Source organism: Aristolochia californica, unplaced genomic scaffold (genome assembly GCF_029961685.1).
Source record: "Aristolochia californica isolate CCGP_79_NKW_82.1479 unplaced genomic scaffold, dmAriCali1.0.hap1 SCAF_6, whole genome shotgun sequence".
In the NCBI taxonomy this organism is placed as follows: domain Eukaryota; kingdom Viridiplantae; phylum Streptophyta; class Magnoliopsida; order Piperales; family Aristolochiaceae; genus Aristolochia; species Aristolochia californica.
Window position 1 is genome coordinate 39,815,532 of NW_027182257.1, and position 21,451 is coordinate 39,836,982.

The window sequence follows — 21,451 nt, forward strand, 5'->3', positions numbered from 1 at the left end:
GCATTTCTTGATGTTTCTCTCTTAAAGTTTATCACTACAGTTCAAATTTCAAAGACACTTGTCCCCAACCTTTGCTATTCATTTTATCTTCTCTCTTCCTACTCTCTTTTCTCGCTAATTTTGTTCCTTACACATATTTCGTGTAACCTTTGTCACCTACATGCCATTCTAAATTCTGGAATTTTAATTGAGATTCTCTTTCTTGTAAGCATACACTGAGACTCTCTTTGGACTCCGAAGCTTCCCATGTTCTTTTCCTCTCCATTGCATTTAATTCAAGTATACATTTTTTTTCAATTTATATTTTTTAACAATCTCATAGTGATATCAGACTTAAGAAATTAGATATATTTGCCACTCTTTTGAAAGAAACATAATAAAAAAATTGTATTTATATGGAAAAATGAAAAAAAAATCAAAATTTGAAATGAAAAAGTTAGAGACCATACCCAAGTCCCAAATTCTCATGTACAATTAGATTATGATTTTGATTTTTGTTTTTTTTTTTGCTTCATCTTTGCAGGTAATTGAACGCATAGACCCGTATCATACAGTCGTCCAACTTTGGAGAACTAGAAGAAGACCTAATCACTGTTAGTTATATGTGAGCATTTTGTTTCTTGCAACAAATCAAGAACATATTTTCTGTGACAAAACTATGTTGTAGCTAGATTAAAAGACTTTTATACCCAAGAAGTATTTGAAAAGTCCTATGTCTTTTATTTGGAACTCCCTTTTAAGGTCTTCCTTGACTTGTTGAATACCACTAGAGTCATTACCCATAATAACATTGTCATCAACATACACAACCTTAAGAATCTTCACTCAAGTATTGTTTTTTATGAATACTGAATGATCACTTTTACACCTATGGAACCCAAGTCGAGTAACACCATAGTGAACTTATCAAACTAGGCCAACGGAGATTGTTTGAGTTGTAGATGACCTTTTTTAATCAACATACATTCTCCCCCTCAACCACATAACCTGGTGGTTGATTCATATATACCTCTTATGATAGGTCTTCATGTGAAATAATATTTTGACATCCAACTGATATAATGCCCATTTAAAATTAGCCGCAAGAGAAATAAGAACTCCAAGCAAATTCATTTTGGCCACCTAAGAGATTCTCATCATAATCCATGTCATCAAATTGTGTACAACCCTTAGCAACTAATCTTTCTTTATATTGGGCCACAATCCCATCTAGATTATACTTTAGTGTGAACACCCACTTGCACACTACTGCTTTATTGGTGGTTGGGAGAGAGGGAGAGAGGGAGAGAGGGAGAGAGGTCAATCCCATGTGCAATTTTAATAAATGGCTTGTATATCTTCATCCATGGCAGCTTTCTATTTTTTATCTTTTAATGCCTCTTCATAAGTACTAGGAATTTCTTGAGAAGATGAGATAACAGACAAAAATGAAACACAACAGTAAGATCACTATGGGTGGATACATAATTGGAGATTGGGTGTGAAGTGGAAGGTGGACGAGTAGTAGTGGTTCGTGGTTATTTTCAAAGGACAATATGTCAGTGTCATAGATGGACCAAACATAATTGGAGAGGATGGAAGAGAACTTACCTTAGGAGCATTAGGAGACTGCATAGGTGAGTGGTCGGATGGAGGTGAGAGAGTATCCTCATGTGGCTGCTCATCTTATGGAAGTGGGTGATCAACAAGCACACTTGGCTTAGGCATACCTATAGAAGGTGTAAAATCGGGAAGAAAACTAGCTGAGAAGTTAGGTTGGTCCTCTAAGAATGTAACATCAGCATAAACGAATGTTTTCTTTAGGACTGATGAGTAACATACATACCCTTTATGAGTTTTTGAGTACCCCAATAAAATACACTTAATGACTCTCAAAGAAAATTTATTTTGGTGAGACTCCATTTATTAACAAAGGAAGTGCACCTAAACACACGTGGTGCTAATGGAAAGAGTGATGCATCATGAAATAATTTAGAGACATTTTTTTACCATGTAGGATAGAAGGCATTAAGTTAATTAAAAAACAAGTCGTAGGAACTACTTATTGCCAATAAAATTATGGATATTCATAGAGAGCATAATTGTCCGACCAACTTTAACCAGATGTTTGTTTTTTCCTTTTAGACATATCAATCTATTGTTGGTGTAAACACATGAAGACTAGTGGATAATACCACTTTTTTTAGAGGAGAAATATTTATTCGTATTATTAGAGCAAAATGTCTAAACCTTTGAATGAAACTGAGCCTCTATGTTTGTAATTGCTACAACTGTGAAGCTTGGAGGATCCATAAAATAAAGACCTCCTTTCTCACGGCCTCCATCAACTTCTTCATTTTGATGTCCTCAGAGATACAATTAGATGGAAAAAATATAATAAAATAATTCATTTATTTTTTTAATTGACTGACAGACATAAGACAATGAAAATTTATAGATATGACATCAACGAGGGAGAGGGAAGGAGACAACGGATGTACTAGTGCCTTGAATTTTGGTTAGAGAATCATCTACAATGGACAAAAATCAGTTTTTAGTACATGGCGATACATTTGACAACTTATTTATGTGACTAATAAGGTGTTAGAGGCACCTGAATATCTAAGATGAAGAGTTACCACTAGAGTTTTAATCCAAGGAGAATGCACTTGTTGTAACAATGGTTATACTGGCTTTTTGAGGGGTTGTCATCACATTCTTGAACTTTTAACGTAAAACAAAGTCTTCTTCTGAGAGTGTCTTCCCTTTTAAGGGTTCACTGGGCACTTCATTGTGAGCCGATGTGATAGAGGTGGACACCTGATTGGCCTTGAAATAATTTGGTTTTCCATGTAAATTCTACCACCATTCAACTAGGCGATTATTCATACAACAAAAAATACATTTCCTTTGCTAGCCAGTGGTAGAGGAATTAGGGATAGATTCACTACCTCCTCTTCCTCTATCTTCATCATATGACCTGCCACCTCTTCTTCTACCAACTCTTCCTCTACCAGAATTGTTACTTCCTCTCCCTTGGGAGAATATTATTGAATTCTCAACTTAATCAGTTAAAGGAGTAGATACCTTAACTGATGTCCTAAGCATTGTTGCACACACATCATTAAACAAGGTTCTAGCTAAGGAGCTAAGTACATGATTTTTTTACAAAATCCAAGCAAGGTTGTAAATTATCAAGGCATATAGAAAATAGAAAATCTTCCCTCTACTTTGCTTGAGTTAAAATCTCAATTGAATATGACTGAGCAACTATCCATTTTTTAAGTAGACCTTAAAACTTGACAAAATAGTCATGAAGATTTCCTTCATGCATTGTCTTATACATCTTCTGAAATATTTCATAAACCTTTTGAAGACTATTAGGTGTAGAATATAATTGAAAACATATATCCCAAATAACCTTGACTATCTTCAAATGAATAAAATTGTTGGAAACCACATCTTTCATGCTATTAATCAACCAACTTATAATCAATATATCTTCCTTCTATCACTTATGATAGGGTGTTCAGCCAAGTATGTTATCAGAAACCATTTTATGGATTGAGATTAAAATTGATCAAACCCTTGAGAGGAATGGTAGTAATTCTCAAAGGATCATGTTTGTTGAAATCAACATAACTCTCGGAAGAAGATAAATTATTTGAAATTTCAGCAATTGAAAACAAAAACTACAAGGACTCCCTTTAAATAACACACACAAACACACTTTGGACCTCATTCTTTCTCAATCAATTAAACAAACACACAACTTGTAGATTGAATTCATGAACTAACACAAAAAACATATTCATGCAAGGCTTAGCAATGTAAAGGCACAAGCATGATTTGACTTCAAAAATCTTATACTTCTAAAACAACACTCTATACTACCTTAGAATACTGATAATTACGTTGAATAATTCATAAGAAATTTTTAATTTTGAAGTTAATTCCAAACATACCATGAATAAAGAAAACTTTCTAAAAAACTTTAAACCCCAACTTACGGTTTTATGAAACTATAGAACAACTAACTTCAGCAACAAGTAGAGATTGGATCCAGATTTTTAGAGGAGTTTTTGAATTTAACAACCTGAATTTATGGCATGCAAAAGCAATAAAAACAAGGCAACAATAAGGATTTAAAAAAAAAATTGAATTCAACCATGGTTTTGACCAAATTGGAATAGATTTTGCATATGTTGTGTAGTTGATCCTAAAAACGAATTAGGGTTGATTCTAACATGACAATTAATGATTTTAGGTGAGGAATAAGAGATTTAACACACTTATCTGATGTAGGGCATTGCTAAAAGTTGAAAAAATAGCACATTTACCTCCTCTAATGGCTTGAATTTTGTTTCTTTTGCATACTTCAGTACCTTAGAGCATCTTTGTTTTAAGAATTCTAGAATCTCTACTCTGATACCATGTTAGATTCTAGGGTTACATCACTAGAAGGTCCAGGTTTAAGGAGGAGAAGAGAGGAAAAGAGAGGAAAAGAAGAAGAGAGAAAATAGAGCAAAGAGGAGAGAAAAGAGTTAGGGTTTCTCAAGGCGGAATCAGGAGCACATATAGAGTTCTCCCCCCTTACCTCTTATTTGTATTTTGTGAAGGTAAAAAACCCTAACAAGTAAGAAAAGAAAGGAACTTAAGTTATTATATAATTACATCACATGCCACTCACACACTTAATTACATATAATACCACTATATCTTTTTAGAATTTTGTGTACCCACTTTTGTTAATTTGATCATTAAAATTCAGGAACCTCATTTCAATGTTGAGGCTTTAAAAGACCAAAATTGGATCCTAGTAGTAGGTGAAGAAATTAATGGCATGCATCATAACTAGACTTGGGAAGTGGTTGAACAACCCAATGGAAAGGATGTTGTTGGTAATAATGGGGTTACAAAGTGAAGTATAAATCAAATGGGAGTGGTCCAAGATATAAAACTAGATTAGTTGCTTAGGAATACCCACAAAATATGGGATCAACTATGAAAAAAACATTCAACCAAGTAATTAAGATTGTGACAATGCAAATCATTTTAACCTTAGTAATCTCCTCTGATTGGGTTCTCCCATAGTTGGAAGTGAATTTTTTTTTAATTTTTTTATCATGACCTGCCTGTGGTAGTATAGATGGAATAACTCTGAGGTTTCAATAAGAATTGCTAAAATAAGGTTGTAAGTAAACTATATAAATCAATTTATAGGCTGAAGTGGGCTTCTTGATCGAGGTATAAAAAATTCCAACAAGTGCTCGATGGTTGTGACTTTGCTCAGGAAGAACTTGATCAATCCCTTTCCATTCGAGGCGATGGTTCATTTCTCACCTTAGTTATGTTATCATCAAATGAGGAAATACTAAATTCATTAATCATCTCAAGAAGCATCTATACTACCACTTCCAAATGAAAGTTTTAGGGTCTCTTAAATACTTTTTAAGCATTGAGTTTGATAGAAGGTCAAGTGAAATACGATAGTCACAAATGCAATATGCTATGGATCACTTAGATTGATTGGGCTTGGAGAATTGTAGACCAATTAATTCACCTGTTGCACTTGCTTGTAATGTTCAATACATTCTTACACGATCATTGATTCTTCGGAATCTTGAATCAGGCCTGCCAATTCTTACCAATTCATACACTTCTTCATCAACATCATATGATGGCTCTAAAGAAAATAATACAATACGTTAAGGACACGACACATATTGTTATTTAATTGACTAGTTACAATCTGACTAAATTAAGTTTGTCTAATGTTATTGGGTAGAAGATGTCAAAAGTCATCATTGTATTATTTTTCTTGGGTCTAGTTTGATTTCATGGAAAAGCATAAAACAATGAATTATAGATAGATCAAGCACCAATGGTGAATACAATCAATAGTTTGGGTAGTTGTTGAAATGATTGGCTTTGATAGTTCTATACTTTTTCATCAATGTTTCTTATGCTTCTACTTAATACTTGGACAACGGGAATGCTTTTGCCATGACAATTAGTCTTATTCTACATGATCAAATGCATGAAACTTGATTGTCATTTCATCTAAGAGCAAGTTCACTTAAGCGTTATTGGCTCATAATACATCTCTAGAGATAGATATGGTACAACTTTTTGGTGTAATTCCCGTATCTATGTAGGAGTCTAATTTTAAAAATATATGATGTATATTAAAAATATCCTCAAGTCATGTGAGTTTTTATGAGGGTGTCAAGTGGGGAGTGGGGAAGAAAATATCAACTTGCTTTCACAATCTCCAAATTGCATAAGAATTTTAGTTTTTAAGGAAGGCTACTGAAGTGGATAAGATTGGATTGCCTCGTCTCGAATCTCCCCTCCCAAAATGGTCCTCCTCTTCACATGGGATCATGTCTTCCTCCTCCTACGTGTACATCCATTTAAAGCAATTGCTAATCTACATAAATGAAAGCCCATCGTACTGGTTCTTTTTTAATAATCCGTAAAGGAAATCACAAAAGTACTCATGTATTATACTTCGGAAAGAATGAACTTATAGGTCTACCTAATTTTAAGTTAAATATTTTGATTAAATTAATTAAACTAATCTTATAATTTATAACACTTTTTTTATCTCATACGTTATAATATTTATATTATATTTCATTAATTTTATGAGAAAATTGAAATTGGGATAATATTGTAAAAAATAAATAATTGATAGTTTTACAAATAACATGACCTTTCTATTAAAAAGATATAATAAGATTGATTGTAGTCTTCTCCTCTCTCGTCCTATTTGATTCAACAAAACATAAAGATGGTAATAAGGCAAGTTAAATAAAGAAACTATCTAGATCAAGTCCTCTTTAAAGTTTCTCATTATAGCTTATAATGCAAGAACATTTTCTCTTAATAAACCAATTTGGGTCAGTCGATTAGATAAGGAATGAGGTTAATCATAAAACTTCCACCCCAACTAGAGATGTATGTAAAATATATGTATTTTTATAAATATACCCCTTAAAATTGTTTCTATAACAATGTAAAAGATAGAATGATTTTGTGGGACATAATAGGGTTCATAGGGATAAGTTGTCTAAGTGAGGCTTAGGCAAGGACAAGTTTGAGTCCCATGATAGAATTACAACATTGAGTCTAGTCTGCCAAAGCTGGTTCAACAACATAGGTGGAATCAGAGCTCAAACATACTAACAACCTATTATTTAAAAAGCCAAATATTTAATTATTCTCCCAAATTGATCAAGTGGCTTTAAGCCAAACATTATCACCTTAGTGTCTACATTGTTCGACACGCAGTCATAAAAATACATTCAAAATCAATTAACATTATGATGCTCAATATTAGGCAATTATTTATTCAAGTCCTAATAGAAATAACCACTAGCTATGAGCTAGTACAAACACTAGATCAACAACCCTCAAATACAAAATTCACCACAAGTGCTTCAACATCTTCCAAATATTCTAACTTGGTGTAAAGAACACCTTCACAAGGGTGACGGTAGAGTGGCTGCTTCAATCTCTTCTGATTAAAGGTATGGCTACAAAATTCCAAGAAAAATGTTAAAATGAAACAAAAAAGCCTTGTGATAGAGTAGAATGAAGGAGAACAATAAACTGACTCAATTTCAACTTTTTGTTGTTGTTAGTCTTTTAAATGTGTTCTATTTTCCTTCAATAGTGTATATGTCTCAACTTGAATAAGGTGTATATCTCTCAGTTTCTATAGCAAGGGTAATATAGTGTTGTCAAGGTGTTTACCATTGTACAAGGTACTTTGATATGAATTTGCTTGCATCTGAATCTTGTTTTACTCTTGATTCAATTTGTTAAGCCACAATCTCTATCGATTCTTCATGTCTTTCTCACTATGAACTATGATTAGTGTCTCTTTATTTGTTCATCTTTTTTTTCATATTTGTCTCTATTTTTTGGATTGCTATTTTTTGTTTATGCTTTTATCTGTATTTTATTTTTATGTAGAAGTAGAAACGTCAATATCATTTGCACATTTGGCATCTGTAGTTCACACTAGTTCTAGTATGGCCATAAACACCAGAGTCTTGTGTCCCTTAAACTACTAATGCAATGGAAGGGAGACTAGATGAAGGTAGCTCAAATGATGAATAAGGTGATGCTATCCGAAGTACAAAAAGACGAAGAATGTCTCATGTGTGGTTTCAATTCAAAGAAATCTCACTTCTAGATGATGCAAAAAAAAAAAAAACTCAATGTATTCAGTTTAAAAATAATTTGAGTATTAATAGTAATGGAGTGACCTCACATATGAGTCGGCCATTGGAACATTGTTCTAGTAGAAAAGTGACAATAAGAAAAAAACCAAAAACTTTCAACTAGTGGGGTATAATATTGATCAAATTTTAACTAGCCTTCCTTTTATGAATTTGGAAGTAAATATGATCAAATTAAAATAAGAGTAGTCATTACTCATTGGATTCTTATGCATGAACATCTGTTCATGATAGTAGAAGAGTAGAGATTTAATTTTGTAATGAAGATGACAAATGTGACTTATAGAAAAATATCTTGTAAGTCCATTAAGAAGGAGTGTGTGAAGAAGTATATGAGGTAGAGAAAAATTGAAAAGCTTTATTAAAAGAGATTAAGAAAATTAGTATTAATACAAATCTTTGAAAGTCTCAAAATAAAAAAAACCAAATACATGCTTATTATTGGGCAATTCATTGATAGTAATTGGAAGTTACAAAAACGAGTCTTGAGTTTTGTGTATGTTCTTCCTCCTTATCATGGTGTTGACATACCAAATGTTATTTATAAGTGTTTAGAAGATTGGGAAATTGAAAATAAAGTATTTAGTATGTCAATCAATAATATTGAGTATAATGATGTTTGTTTGAGAGTTTTGAAAGATGATTTTTTAAAAAATAGGAAATTGCTTTTGTTGGCCCAAGTGACTTTTCAATAGGGTGGTGAATTGAGATTCTAAGTATAAAAATTAAAGTGCATGGAATACTAAAATAAAGTTCAACAAATAATAAAATAAGCACACATTATAGGAGACAATGATTTTTTGTTCTCCATGTTCCCCTAATGGTAGTTATCGCCCAAGAACCCTTGCTCAGAATTTTTTTACTAATTGCTCTATTAGTTGAAGATACAAAAAGATTCTGACTCTTTTAATTCACGTGTAATCCTAAATTACACAATTGATCTCTCCCAAAGAGATTCAATACAACTAGATTTCGGCCCCAATGGACACTCCTTTCTAAATTTCAGGCTCTAGAATACCAATTAATCTATATTTAAAGTACTAAAGAACCTCTACAAAAGAAACTATAAATAAAAAAGAAAAACACTTGATTGAGTATTCTTCTATCTTGAGCTTTGTCATAAATCTCATAATATTTGTATTGGAAAGCATGTATTGAAATTATACAGATAACACCATTAGTAGTAGACTTTTAAGTTATCCATTTTATTATCATCAAAATAATGGAGAACAACATGATTTTACCATTAGTCTAACACTTTTTAGTGAAAAATTGTTTCATGTACGTTGTTGCGCTCATATTCAAAACTTATTAGTCCAATATGGTCTTGATAAATTAATGATATCATCGAGAATGTGCATGCATGAGAGTGTCAAATTCATTAATCAATCAGAGATAAGACTTTGCACTTTTTTAAAATTATATAATAATTACAACTAAGTGCAAAAAGGTTGGTCATTAATTGTCCATCTTGTTGGAACTCTAATTATGACATGTTGTCTTGTGCATTAAAATTTAAAGATGAATTTCTAGTTTCCGAGATAGGGAGTCAACTTATGATTATTTGCCAAGTCTTGATAAATGAGAAAAAACTTAAATAAGTGTATGGGATCCTATAAGTTTTTAATACAGTCACGAATGTTATTTCTGAAAGTGACTATTGTACTTTTAATTTGTACCTTAGTGAGATATATAAGGTAAAGAAGTTTTGTATATTTATTCTATGAATAAAAATATTTTCATTTAGACAATGGTTAGTAAAATAAAAGGAAATTTCGAGAAGTATTAGGGTGAATGCAACCTATTGATTGTTGTTGTTTCGGTTTTGGATCCAAGGGTCAAATTAAGATTGATTGAAATGTGTTTCCCAAAGATATATTCTAAGGTGGAAGCTAGATTGAATATAAACTTAATTTGTAGAACCTTATTTGAGATTTATGATGAATATTTAATTATGTGTAATGTGGAAATTACTATTGAAGAGATTGTTTCGAGTGTTAACTTTTTAGGTATTTCCACAAGTTATATGTCACATTCTTTATCAAGTTTAGGTTGATCAAAGTTAATAACTTGTGTGAAACAAGTGGAAGTAGTAAATTCACCAATGTTAGAATTGGATAATTATCTTGAAAAATGTGTGTATATTTGTGAGAAAACTTTACAATATGATTTTGATGTTTTATAATGGTGGAAAGTAAATAATTTAAAATTTTGGGTATTATCGAAGATAATAGTAGAAATTCTTGCAATTTTCATATTTATAGTACCCTCAAAGTTTACATTTAGTGTTGGCGGTAGAGTAATAGACTCATATAGTTCTTCATTTACAACAAATACAGTTCAAGCTTTGATTTTGTGGCGGTGATCGGATTCAGGTAGTTCATTGGGTTTAAAAAATTAAAAGGTGAAGTAATATTGGATAATTATTCATCATGATATTTTTCTTGTGATAATTATAGTTTTGTTTAATAAATTTTTGTTTAACGATTACAACTTGAGAAGAAGTCTGTGGAGATAATGCTACGCGTTACATGGTTTTTCAACTTTTTCTCATCTTGATAGTTTTAATATTTTATAAAGTAATTTGTAGTGGAAGAATATTTTTTTATCAGACAATCCTAAGTTTTATTCTTTTGTTTTTGCCATATATAGAGGTTTTGCTTATTCGAGGGAACAGGGACTTGAAAGCATATGGTTTTCTAGCACAAAAGGAAATAGTTGGAGTTTTTTTTTTGTTTTTAGGTTTTTAAGGAATGAGTTTCCATTCTCAAAATCATTTCACTTTTGCGATTGTGAACAACAAAAATACAAAATTTTGAGCTTAATATTTTGTTCATATTATTTGTCTGGATAATCCAAATTTATACTTGGCGAGAGTTTTTATTTGGGTGATCAAATTAATTTTGATACTACTATTTGATTTTTTTATTATTATTAATGTTATTTATGCACAATTTTATGTACAATTTATTTGATATGGTATTTTATGCAATGTTTCAATTATAAAAATAGGTTTGGTTGGTATTTTTTCTGCCTACAAAATTCCCGTGAGCTCGGCGGCGGGACTTAAATGGGTAATCCGACTCCGATTCAGATTTCTCGTTAGTCCGAGTCGGGTACCGTGCAGGACTTTGTTGGTAACAGTGGTTGGCCAATCGATTTCTCGAGCTGGCAGAGGGTCCGAACTTTGAAGGTTTTTATGTTTTTTCCTTTCCGCGGGAATGGACGCAAAATAGCTTAGCGTAAGTCGTTTCGTATATCCGATTAGAAAATCAAACTCGTGGGTCCGAGTTCCGACCCGGCTTCCGGATTCTCTAATGACCCAAACAAAATATGAAAATCTCGTCTTTTCATTGGAATCTAATTTATTTAGCTTTAGAAAGAGATTAAGGTGGGCCCACCAGATTGTCTCTTTCGATGACAAGAGGTAGATGCCTCCTGACATGTCAGCTCTGTGCCTTCACAAATAATTTTTTTAGGAAAAGAATGTAGGAAAATACCAGCCGTAAGATGTCACTTCGCCGAACGTCTCAATCCACGGCTGAAATTGTCGGACTGTGTGGGACCGCAACAACTCCGTCCCACACGCTAGCCTAGAGGCAACGGAGAAAGACTACCGCATCGCCAGTTATGGGCATTGAGCAATTTGGCTCCTCTCTCTCTCTCTCTCTCTCTCTTTCTCCCTCCCTCCGATATTGCCTCTGACTCGCGTGGATCACTCTCACAGGGAAAATCAGAGACCGAGTGAAATACATAAAACCTCATCTCTTACCATCGATTCCCCGATTTCCCGACTTCACGATTTCTGTTCCCCTACCTCTTCCAGGTCTATATCCCCCTGGCAAATTCCTATGTCCTAGAGGGGAACAGACAAACCCGCTCGTCGCCGTTTCATCCTTCCGTGGGTTGATGACTTCTCCCAACGAGGACTCTGCGGAATCGATGACGATCTGCCTCCGCAAGAAAAACCCTAATCTTAATTCTCTTCCTGTTTATCGCATCTTGAACGGGACCGGCCCCGCTTCACCCTCCGGGTGGTTAGAGTTTCGGCTTTTTTATGTTCGCGTTTCGCCTTGTGTGATCGATGCCGTTCCCGGTCATCTCACCCTTTGTCATGTCCGTCGTGAGATCGGCGTTGCTCTCGAGATTAATGGGTCGCGTGTCCCTGCATCAGACACCGCTTCTCTCACCCTTCGCCGGGACCGGCTTGATAAGGAGTCGTCGGAGGTCACCTATGTTAGCACCGATAGCGTGAGGGTTACCGGGCCTGTGGAGTTCGAGGTGTATGAGAACCAGGACTTGATTCTCTGCGGCTCGCTCGAGAGAATGGACTCGCCCTGGAGCAATGGGTTCGACGGCCACCAGCTGGAGAACGACGCTAAGACTGGGTGGAGTATGGATTGCTACACCGCAGCGACGATTGCAAATGGTGGTTCTGCCTTCTTTCAGCCAAAGCTTGGTATCTCGTCCCCGTCGATAGAGGTTTATGTGGCTGGATGTTGTTCGGGGTTCCCTTTGATTTTGACTAAGACAATTCATCTCAGTCCGAGAAAGAAGCCGGCGAGACCGTGGATGCTTGATTCCATACCTGAGGATGAGGAGACAGAAAGGGAGCGGAAGGGGGTTAATGGTTCGCTTCGTCACCGGACGCTACAGGTAGAAAGATATCTGCAACCGAATTTTTTCTCCGAGCCTATTTTATTTACCCGGTGAAAGATCTTGATTGTCTCGGTTGGTTAATTGTTTTATAGTTTTGAAGTAATTTGGTCGCAAATAAAAGAATTGGAATTGGCTTGAAACTAAATTGAAACTAAGATTAGTTCGCCTCTGGCTGACAGAAATCTGAAACTTATAGTATAAGTTCCAGATAAATTTAAATACATCATTGAAATTATTTTTACCTTTTCCCCTTAATTAGCCTCTCTTCTCTCCTTAAAACCTGTTTAAGCAGAAAATAATCATCATTCTTTGACACCTAAGAATCTGTTTAAGCAGAAAAGGATCATCATTCTTTTACTCAGTATTGCATTCTTTATTAACATCATTCATATGTTGTCCTACATTTGTGTCCTATATAATTTTCCTGCGGGTATAGGATATTGGTGGAGTCTGCTGCATATGCCTTACTCCTTTGGTTTGAAAGAATTTTGTTTTTTTTCCATCCTTTCCAATGTCAATCAAAAATGCTCTTGGTGTATTGATTTGCATCTTACCAATCATGAAGTTGCAGCCTTCACTGATTGGTATTACTATTAGTGCTTTCATGAAATTGGCAAATTTTGATGTAATTATTCACTACTGTTTTTTATAACCTGTTTTTATCCTAGGTGGAGAGCCAGAACAGCTTCTTCTTTATTTAAGTCTGACTTATATTGTTGGAAATATTTACTTCATGGGATTGCAACTTCTCAACCATTAAAGTTGTTGGGACATATTTTTTGCCGGGGATGACTTTCCCGGATTGCACAAGTAAATATTTACACACTCGTGATCAAAGTGGTAACAAAGATCCATAATGATCCCTCCTTGAAAGATTTGAGACAATGGATCATAACAAGTTAACTGACAAAACTCTGCCTATGCAACTCTGAAAGACTTAAAGAAGAGGAAGCCTCCTTTATATTTCTGGAAATGAAAGTGAAAAGTTTATTTTACAGAAAGAAAACAAGCACGGTAATAACCAGAGCAGTGTAAGCTATTTGGTGGATGCATGGAGATATAATCATCTGGCTTCCAGTTACTCTTTCTGAAAGCTTTGAATCATTGGATACCCAAAGGTTTATATTCTCAATCTCCTTTAGATGATCATGGGATTATCTAAAAAAATTATTCTCATGAGCCTGAGTGATTTTGTTGGCAGAATAATTCTCAGTGGATAGCAGGCCCAGAGAGTTTGACAGTAATCTTGGGCCCCTAAGAGGCAAAACTTGCACTTTATGTGCTGGGCATTAGAGAGGATAACCTTACTGGACTGCCTTTCATAGAGATTCTCTTGGGATTCTTAAGAATACTAAGCTCCAAATTTGGGGAAGTTGAATGATGCAGAATTATTTTTCAAGAAAAAAGCAAGATGAGAATTGACATGTTTTGTTCATTACTTCTTGACTATCAATTCATAGTATTTTGTCTATTTTCTTTTCCTTCCTGTGCTGCTAGGCCTCTTTAGCGAGCTTCTCTGAATTGTAAACTCTTAAAGCTTTCTGTTGAGTACGACTAACCATGTCATGATGGAACTTTTATATGAAAATATAGCTGCAAATCTTGTTGTTGGATGAGTGTTGCCCTGAAGCTCGTTTTTTTCTATCATTTCCAGATGACAGATGGGGAACCCGATGGCTATGATTCAGAAGGCAAAATTGAGAACCACGACTTTTGTCATCCAGAAGATGTATACTATGACGAAGATGGGCAATTGTCATGGTTCAATGCTGGGGTGAGAGTTGGTGTGGGAATCGGCTTGGGCATGTGCCTTGGGATTGGTATAGGTGTTGGCTTACTCATGCGCTCGTATCAAGTAACGACTAGAACCTTCAAGAGGCGCTTTCTGTAACATTCCTTACCTCAATTTTGTAACGCGAAAGGAGATGTGGGTCTAACAGGAGTGCACCCGTCTATGTAGAAAATCCTATGAAAAGTTGATGAGGGGAAGCTTTTTCAGTTTCTCATCAGATTGGTTTTGTTATCAAGTGAGTGGAGATTGTACAGTCCTTTTACGATTGTTTCGTTTTTTCCATGGATGCGTGCTTTTTTTATTTGTGGGTTTTTGGGGCTTTCCAGTGTCTTACACTCTTCCTCCTCCCATTCTGCTTGTTTCAGTAGAAGGTTTCATGATATGTAAGAGCATTTCAGCATGGGCATTTCAAGCTGTATATCCATTTAATATGTATAGAATGTAATTAGATTTCCCCGTTCGTCTTGTAGCTTTGTCAAGCTTATTCCAATGGCCCTGCACCACCAGCTCTCGTCTTCAACCAAATATTTTATTATAAGTGTGAGCATGGAAGGTAGATTTCTGGTCAATTGCAGCGCTGACGGAAGTGGCAGCTACAAGATAAGGACAAGAGCTTTCCAGCTTTCTACGTAAGAGAGGATGTGTGGATGGGCGTCTGAATAATAAAGAATTCGATGACAGGGTCCAAATGCTTGAATTGGATGGTCTTATCTGTCTCTTCCTTCTATCTGGTTTTTCAGGATCTTATCTCTACTAGAATACTTTTCAAATTTGCAAGAGGTATCTAGTTGCGAATTTTATGGTATTTGTAAATAATAATCTTCTTCGATCCTCTGGTCTCATCATAGTGATTGGGACAAGGAGGAGATGAAACAAAGGGGCGATATGATCTTTCAAATGAATTAAGTTATTCCACCAATTTATTTACAACCTCAATTAGATAGCAAAGTATTCAGAATTAAAAAAAAAAAATAGTTCGATAGATTGAACTGTTTCTGAACTCATGTAATTATGTTTTTATTTTCAATAAAAGCAAGACAAATAGTAGATTTTTGGATCCATATTTTTAATTTTTAGTAGTTTTTATATGTTTTTCATAAAAGCAAGACAAATATCATATTAACGGATCAAGTTTGTTTTTAATTTTTTTTTTTTGTAGTCTTTATAACTATTTGATAATTTAAAAGATCGTACCAAATTGGTTCGACTCCTATATCTTAAAATATCATGGATTTCTAATACTTGATACCAAAATAAACGTGATAGTTCTCGTTATTACAATGCAAGAACGAGAATTTATTGTAATTGTTCAAGTCAATACATACTATAATAATGGGGTCGAGTCTTTACAGACAAAATACTTTGAGCTAAATGAAGAACAAGTCATCTTAAATAAGCACCTATGTGGAAGCATGAATATTTGAAGACGTGAAGTTTAAGTCGTACAAAAAAATCTCATTAACCGTAGTTTTATAAGAGGACGAGCAATCAAACTCCGATCCTTAGACTAAAAGTAAGTTTTTAGAGCATTGGGGTATAAAATATTTTCTAAAACCATGATTTTAAATCTTATACAAATGTTTTAGAAATAATTAATCACTTAGTTTTGGCCAAAACCATGCTTAGAGGTTAAGATCACACAATGTTATCATCATACATGATCGATCATCCAGAGTACAACAAACTTTCAACATCATTACTGATCATCCGATATGTTGGAAGTAGAGCTATAATGCATGATCATTCCTTGTGCAAAATGATCGATCATACAAAATGTTGCTAGGAAAAAATTATAAAACATTATCAATCATCTTTTATGGGCATGATAGATCATCCAGAATGTCATGAAAATGTATAAAACATAATTGATTATTTCTATAAAGCATGATCAGTAGTCAAATTTGCTAAAGTTTACAAAATGATTGATCGATGGTAGAATCGATCATTAGGCCCCAGAAACTCAAAGAATATAACAGATGGAGTCAGATAATGGATCGACAAAAAGGTATGATTGTTCATCCCTCTAAGGCAGACTTTTGTACAATGGTAAAAAATAACTACTTTTGCCAAGAAAATGATCTAAACTTGTTGACAAGTATTAAATGAACCTAAAGATATTTATGCCAAATCTTTCGATTTTACCCTTTAAATGAGAAAAGCCCAAATTTGCCTAAATTTCAAAATTCCCTGGATACTTCTTTGCTTTCCTAGTTCCATCAAGTTCCACGTACTTCACTACACATGCTTAAAGGATTGGAAGTTTGGAATCTCACTAAGAGTGCTTCTTTCCAAAAGAAAGGTCTAAGTTTTCTTTTCATCTTCCTATTTTTATTTTTTTAAAGACTCTAGAATCAGCTTATTAGTTGCCCAATATGATGAGTTCAAAATGAAACCAGGTGAAACTATAGTTGAAATAAACTCTAAGCTCAATTATATTATCAATGAGTTAAATATTCTTGTTCAAAAGAAGCAAATGATGACTATCTGGTAAATGTTTTAAGGCAGCAAGAATTAGAAGATTTTTTTTTCTTTTTTTGTGATAGACTAGAATTTTAAAAGATGGATTGAGCTAGAACAAAAGCTAAAAAATGATCTTCTCACAGGAATATACCAAATAGGAAGAAGAAGAAAAATCATATGCACAATTGCACATACATGCCCCATGTAAGATGGTAGTATTGTAATCAATTAGAACATAATGGGTACCCAAATGCAAGGATAATGTTGAAACTACCCCAAAATTAGGGGTGACATCGAGCCGAGCCGAGCCCGAACCTGCCTATGTTCAAGCCGAGGTTCGAGTCGAGCATCGTCTCGAGCCTAAAATTATTATCGAGCTCGAGCCCAATGAGTTCGAGCCGAGCTTCGAGCCTCAACATATATTTAAAACTTTTCAAAAAATATATATCGAATAAAATGTATATAAAATTATGCATACATTTTACATAAAATTGGGCATAACCTATATATAATACGTGTATAAGATTGGGCATAACCTCTACTTAAAATTGAGCATAATCTATATATATAATACTTGTATAAAATTCGGTATGACCTCTACTTAAAATTGGGCATAATCAATATACATAATACCTGCATAAACACTCCATAAACACTCCATGAAATTGTCTATACATTCCATAAACACTCCATGAAATTGTTTATACACTCCATAAAATAGTCTAAACACTCCATAGACTACATAACATTATAAATAAACTCCATACAATAATCAAACACAATAAAATTAAATAAAATATCACTATCAATTTACAATCACCCAAATAAAAACTATAAATTCTTTAAATAAAATCCTATTACTATTAGAGACTTACTAGAAAATTACACGAAATATTTTAAATTTTTCTTAGGAAAGTTAAATGGACCCCTTATTGCCTTTTCTAAGGAAATAAATAAAAATTAATAATTAATCTAATATATTATTATACTTATCGATAAATTTTTAATCACATAAAATGTCAAACACAAAATTGCTATGAAAATTGCTTCATACTCAAAATATTATATCATCAACTATCAAATACTTATTCAAAAAATTTCTATATGGTTTTCTAACCCATCTTGGCAAGAAAATCTTACTTAGAAATTATATGATTTTTTAAAAAAAAATTATAATTAGAAAAATATTTTAAAAAACATGAGGCACTAATGGTCCCTATATTTCTACTAAAAATATCTTTTCAATATTTATTTAAAAAACCACTAATAGTCTCTAAAAACGTATTTCTACTAAAATATCTTTTCAATTTCTTTAAGAGCCATGAGAAAGGGACAAAGAGTTTTTTTTTTCCTTGTTTATGATCTCGCCCCATAGGGGTGGCTTTGAATAAATTATATATAAAATTATGCATACATTTTTAAAAAATATAATGATAGGGGAGGTTCATGATTGAATTTCAATAATGGATTAAAATGCACCAATATTAATCTTTTTTACTCCAATTGTTGTCTAGCTTGTTTTGTAATTTTTGAATCCCCCTAGATGAAAATTTATATTTTAGGAAAAACTAAAAATATTTTTCCTATGTTACATATTCCCAAAAAAAACCTTTAAATAAAATCTTATTACTATTAGTGACTTATTAGAAAATTACAAGAAATATTTTAAAATTTTCTTAGGAAAGTTAAATGGACCTTTTATTGTCTCTTCTAGGGAAATAAATAAAAATTAATAATCAATCTAATATATATTATTATACTTATCGATAAATTTTTAATTAAATAAAATATCAAACACAAAATTACAATGAAAATTGCTTCATGCTAAAAGTATTACAGCATCAACTGTTAAATACTTATTCAAAATTGTTTTATACAGTTTTCTACCCCGTCTTGGTACGAAAATCTTACTTAGAAAATTATATGATTTTTAATAAAAAATTTCAATTAGAAAAATGTTCAAAAAAATGAGAAACTAATAGTTTATAGAAACTTATTTCTATAATTTTTTTTTTCATTTTTTCTAGTGGAAAAAGTTTTTTTTACTTTATGATCTAGCACATGCGAGATAATCTTCGCGCGGGGGAGGGGGGAGATTATCTCTCCCCTAATTTCTCCCCTGAACTTAGGTTCTGCGTTTCCGTCGAGACGACGCGGAGGGAAAGGGGTTACAGCGTCGGGGAGGACCTGTTGTCGGGGATGACGGCTGCGACGGAAGGGGCGGTGACGGAAACAGAGGCGACGGCGAGGGCGAGGAGAGGAAGAAATCGAATGGACGGCCACAGAGGCGGCCGAAGAGTAGCTGCGACGGCGGTAGAGACAGCCAGCGAAGAGTTGCTACGGCGGTAGAGGCGGCAACAACAGCCGATGGGAGGGGCTCGGCGGTGACGAGGGGAGGAAAAAATTTTCCCCCCTCACTCTCGATCCTGCTCCCCCGCTCCCGACCCGATACCGATCCGACTCACCTCGAGCCAACTCGCGAACTGACGAACCGAACCTGGCTTCGGTCGAGCTCGGCTCGTTAAGGTAAACGAGCCGATCGCATAGATACCAAATCGAACTGAGCCGGTACCGAACCGAACTCGAGCCACTAACGAACCGGCTTAGTTCAAAGCCACCCCTACCCAAAATCTAAGGGTAAACAATTTTGGATACCCATGGAGAATGCATTGACCAATGGTTTCATAGGCATTCAATTTGGTTGCAACCTTTAAGGGATGATTTATTTTCTCTAGTAGGTATGTCTTCGAGCCAAGGCACCAAAACTAGCATTTTAAAAGGATTGCATTGAACTAGAATAAAAGCTCAAAATGCAAATTCTCACAAGGTTCCATAGGAAGAGTAAGAAAAATTATATGCATAGTCATACATACATGCCCTATGTAATCAATTAGAACATTATGGGTACCCAAATCCAAGGATAGTGTTGAAGCTACCCAAAATCTAAGGGTAAGCAAATTTGGATACCCAAGTGCCAAATGGTCTCAAAGAGACTCAGTTTGGTTAGATCTCACAAGGGGTGATTTCTTTTCTGTTGTATGTACGTCTTCAAGTTAAGGTACCAAAACTATCGTTTTAAAGAATTGCATTGAGCTAGAACAAAAGCTCAAAAATGCTACTTCTCACAACTAAGGCTCCATAGGTAGAACAAGAAAATTATATGCACAATCACACATACATGCCCCATGTAAGATGGTAGTATTATTATCAATTAGAACGTTATGGGCATCCAAAAGTCCTAGATAATGTTGAAGCTACCCCAAAATCTAAAGGTTACCAAATTTGGATACTCAAAGAGAATGCTTTGGCTAATGGTTTCCCAAAGAGACTCAATTTGGTTGGAACCTTGCAGGGATGATTTCTTTTCTCTTTTAGGTATGTCTTTGTGCCAAGGCACAAAGAATGCACAGATTTTAGACATTAGGTGCTTAAGGCATATGACCCGGTGATAAAAATTATGGAACTCACCCCAAAGGATGGAGGTCACCTGTTTGAACCTTAAACGTAAATGGAAAACACCAATCCTTGGTGGTTGTGGACGATTACTCTGAGTTCACTTGGGTAGATTTCCTAGTCAATAAGGATGATCTCTTTCCAGCCTTTACTAAGCTATGTGAAAACATACAAAAAGAATAGGATTGCAGCATTATGAATTTAGAAGTGACCATGAAGAAAAGATTAATATTCTATTTTAAAGGAGTATTGTACTCAAAATGGTGTGAACCATACATTTTAGCTCTTAGAATTCCTCGTAAAATGGTGTTGGCAAGAGCAATAATAGAACTTCAATTGAAATGACAAGAACTATTTATCATGCATACATCTTGCCTCATAGATTTTGGGTTAATTGTTATGTGGTTAATTGAGTTACTATTAGGCCTATTCTCAAGAAAACACCATATGAGTTGTATATGGTAGCCTTCCTAACAACTATTTTAAGACCTTTGGATACAAAGTATCCAAACTCAAAGAACAAAAGGAAGAGTTTGGGTAATTTGACTCAATGGTTGTTGTAGGAAATTTTGTATGTTATTCATCTCACATAAAGGAAAATAGAGCTTATACAAAACCACTCTGAGAGATGAGGAATTCGATGAGTCAATTTCACCAAATGCAACAACAACTCCAATTTAAAATGGTGAAGAGGAAAACCCTCTTGAATCATTAAAAGGTTCTAGATCTCAAGACCTAAATATTGAACCTCTTAAAGGGGCTAAGAACTTCAAGTTCATGCCCGACCACTCCTTGTGAGCCTATGTCTAAAAAATGAACCAAAGAACAACTCATGAACACATGACAAATAATGCCT

General features: G+C 34.1%; 1 protein-coding gene across 1 annotated transcript; it reads left to right on the plus strand.

The window, feature by feature from the left end:
* The first annotated feature begins 11,896 nt into the window (after window positions 1-11,896).
* On the plus strand, window positions 11,897-15,154 carry LOC137967191 (uncharacterized protein At1g01500-like). The gene is made up of 2 exons (XM_068813671.1): window positions 11,897-12,887; window positions 14,545-15,154. The coding sequence occupies exons 1-2, from the start codon at window positions 12,141-12,143 to the stop codon at window positions 14,779-14,781; spliced, it is 984 nt and encodes a 327-aa protein (XP_068669772.1). The 5' UTR covers window positions 11,897-12,140; the 3' UTR covers window positions 14,782-15,154.
* Window positions 15,155-21,451: the final 6,297 nt, after the last annotated feature.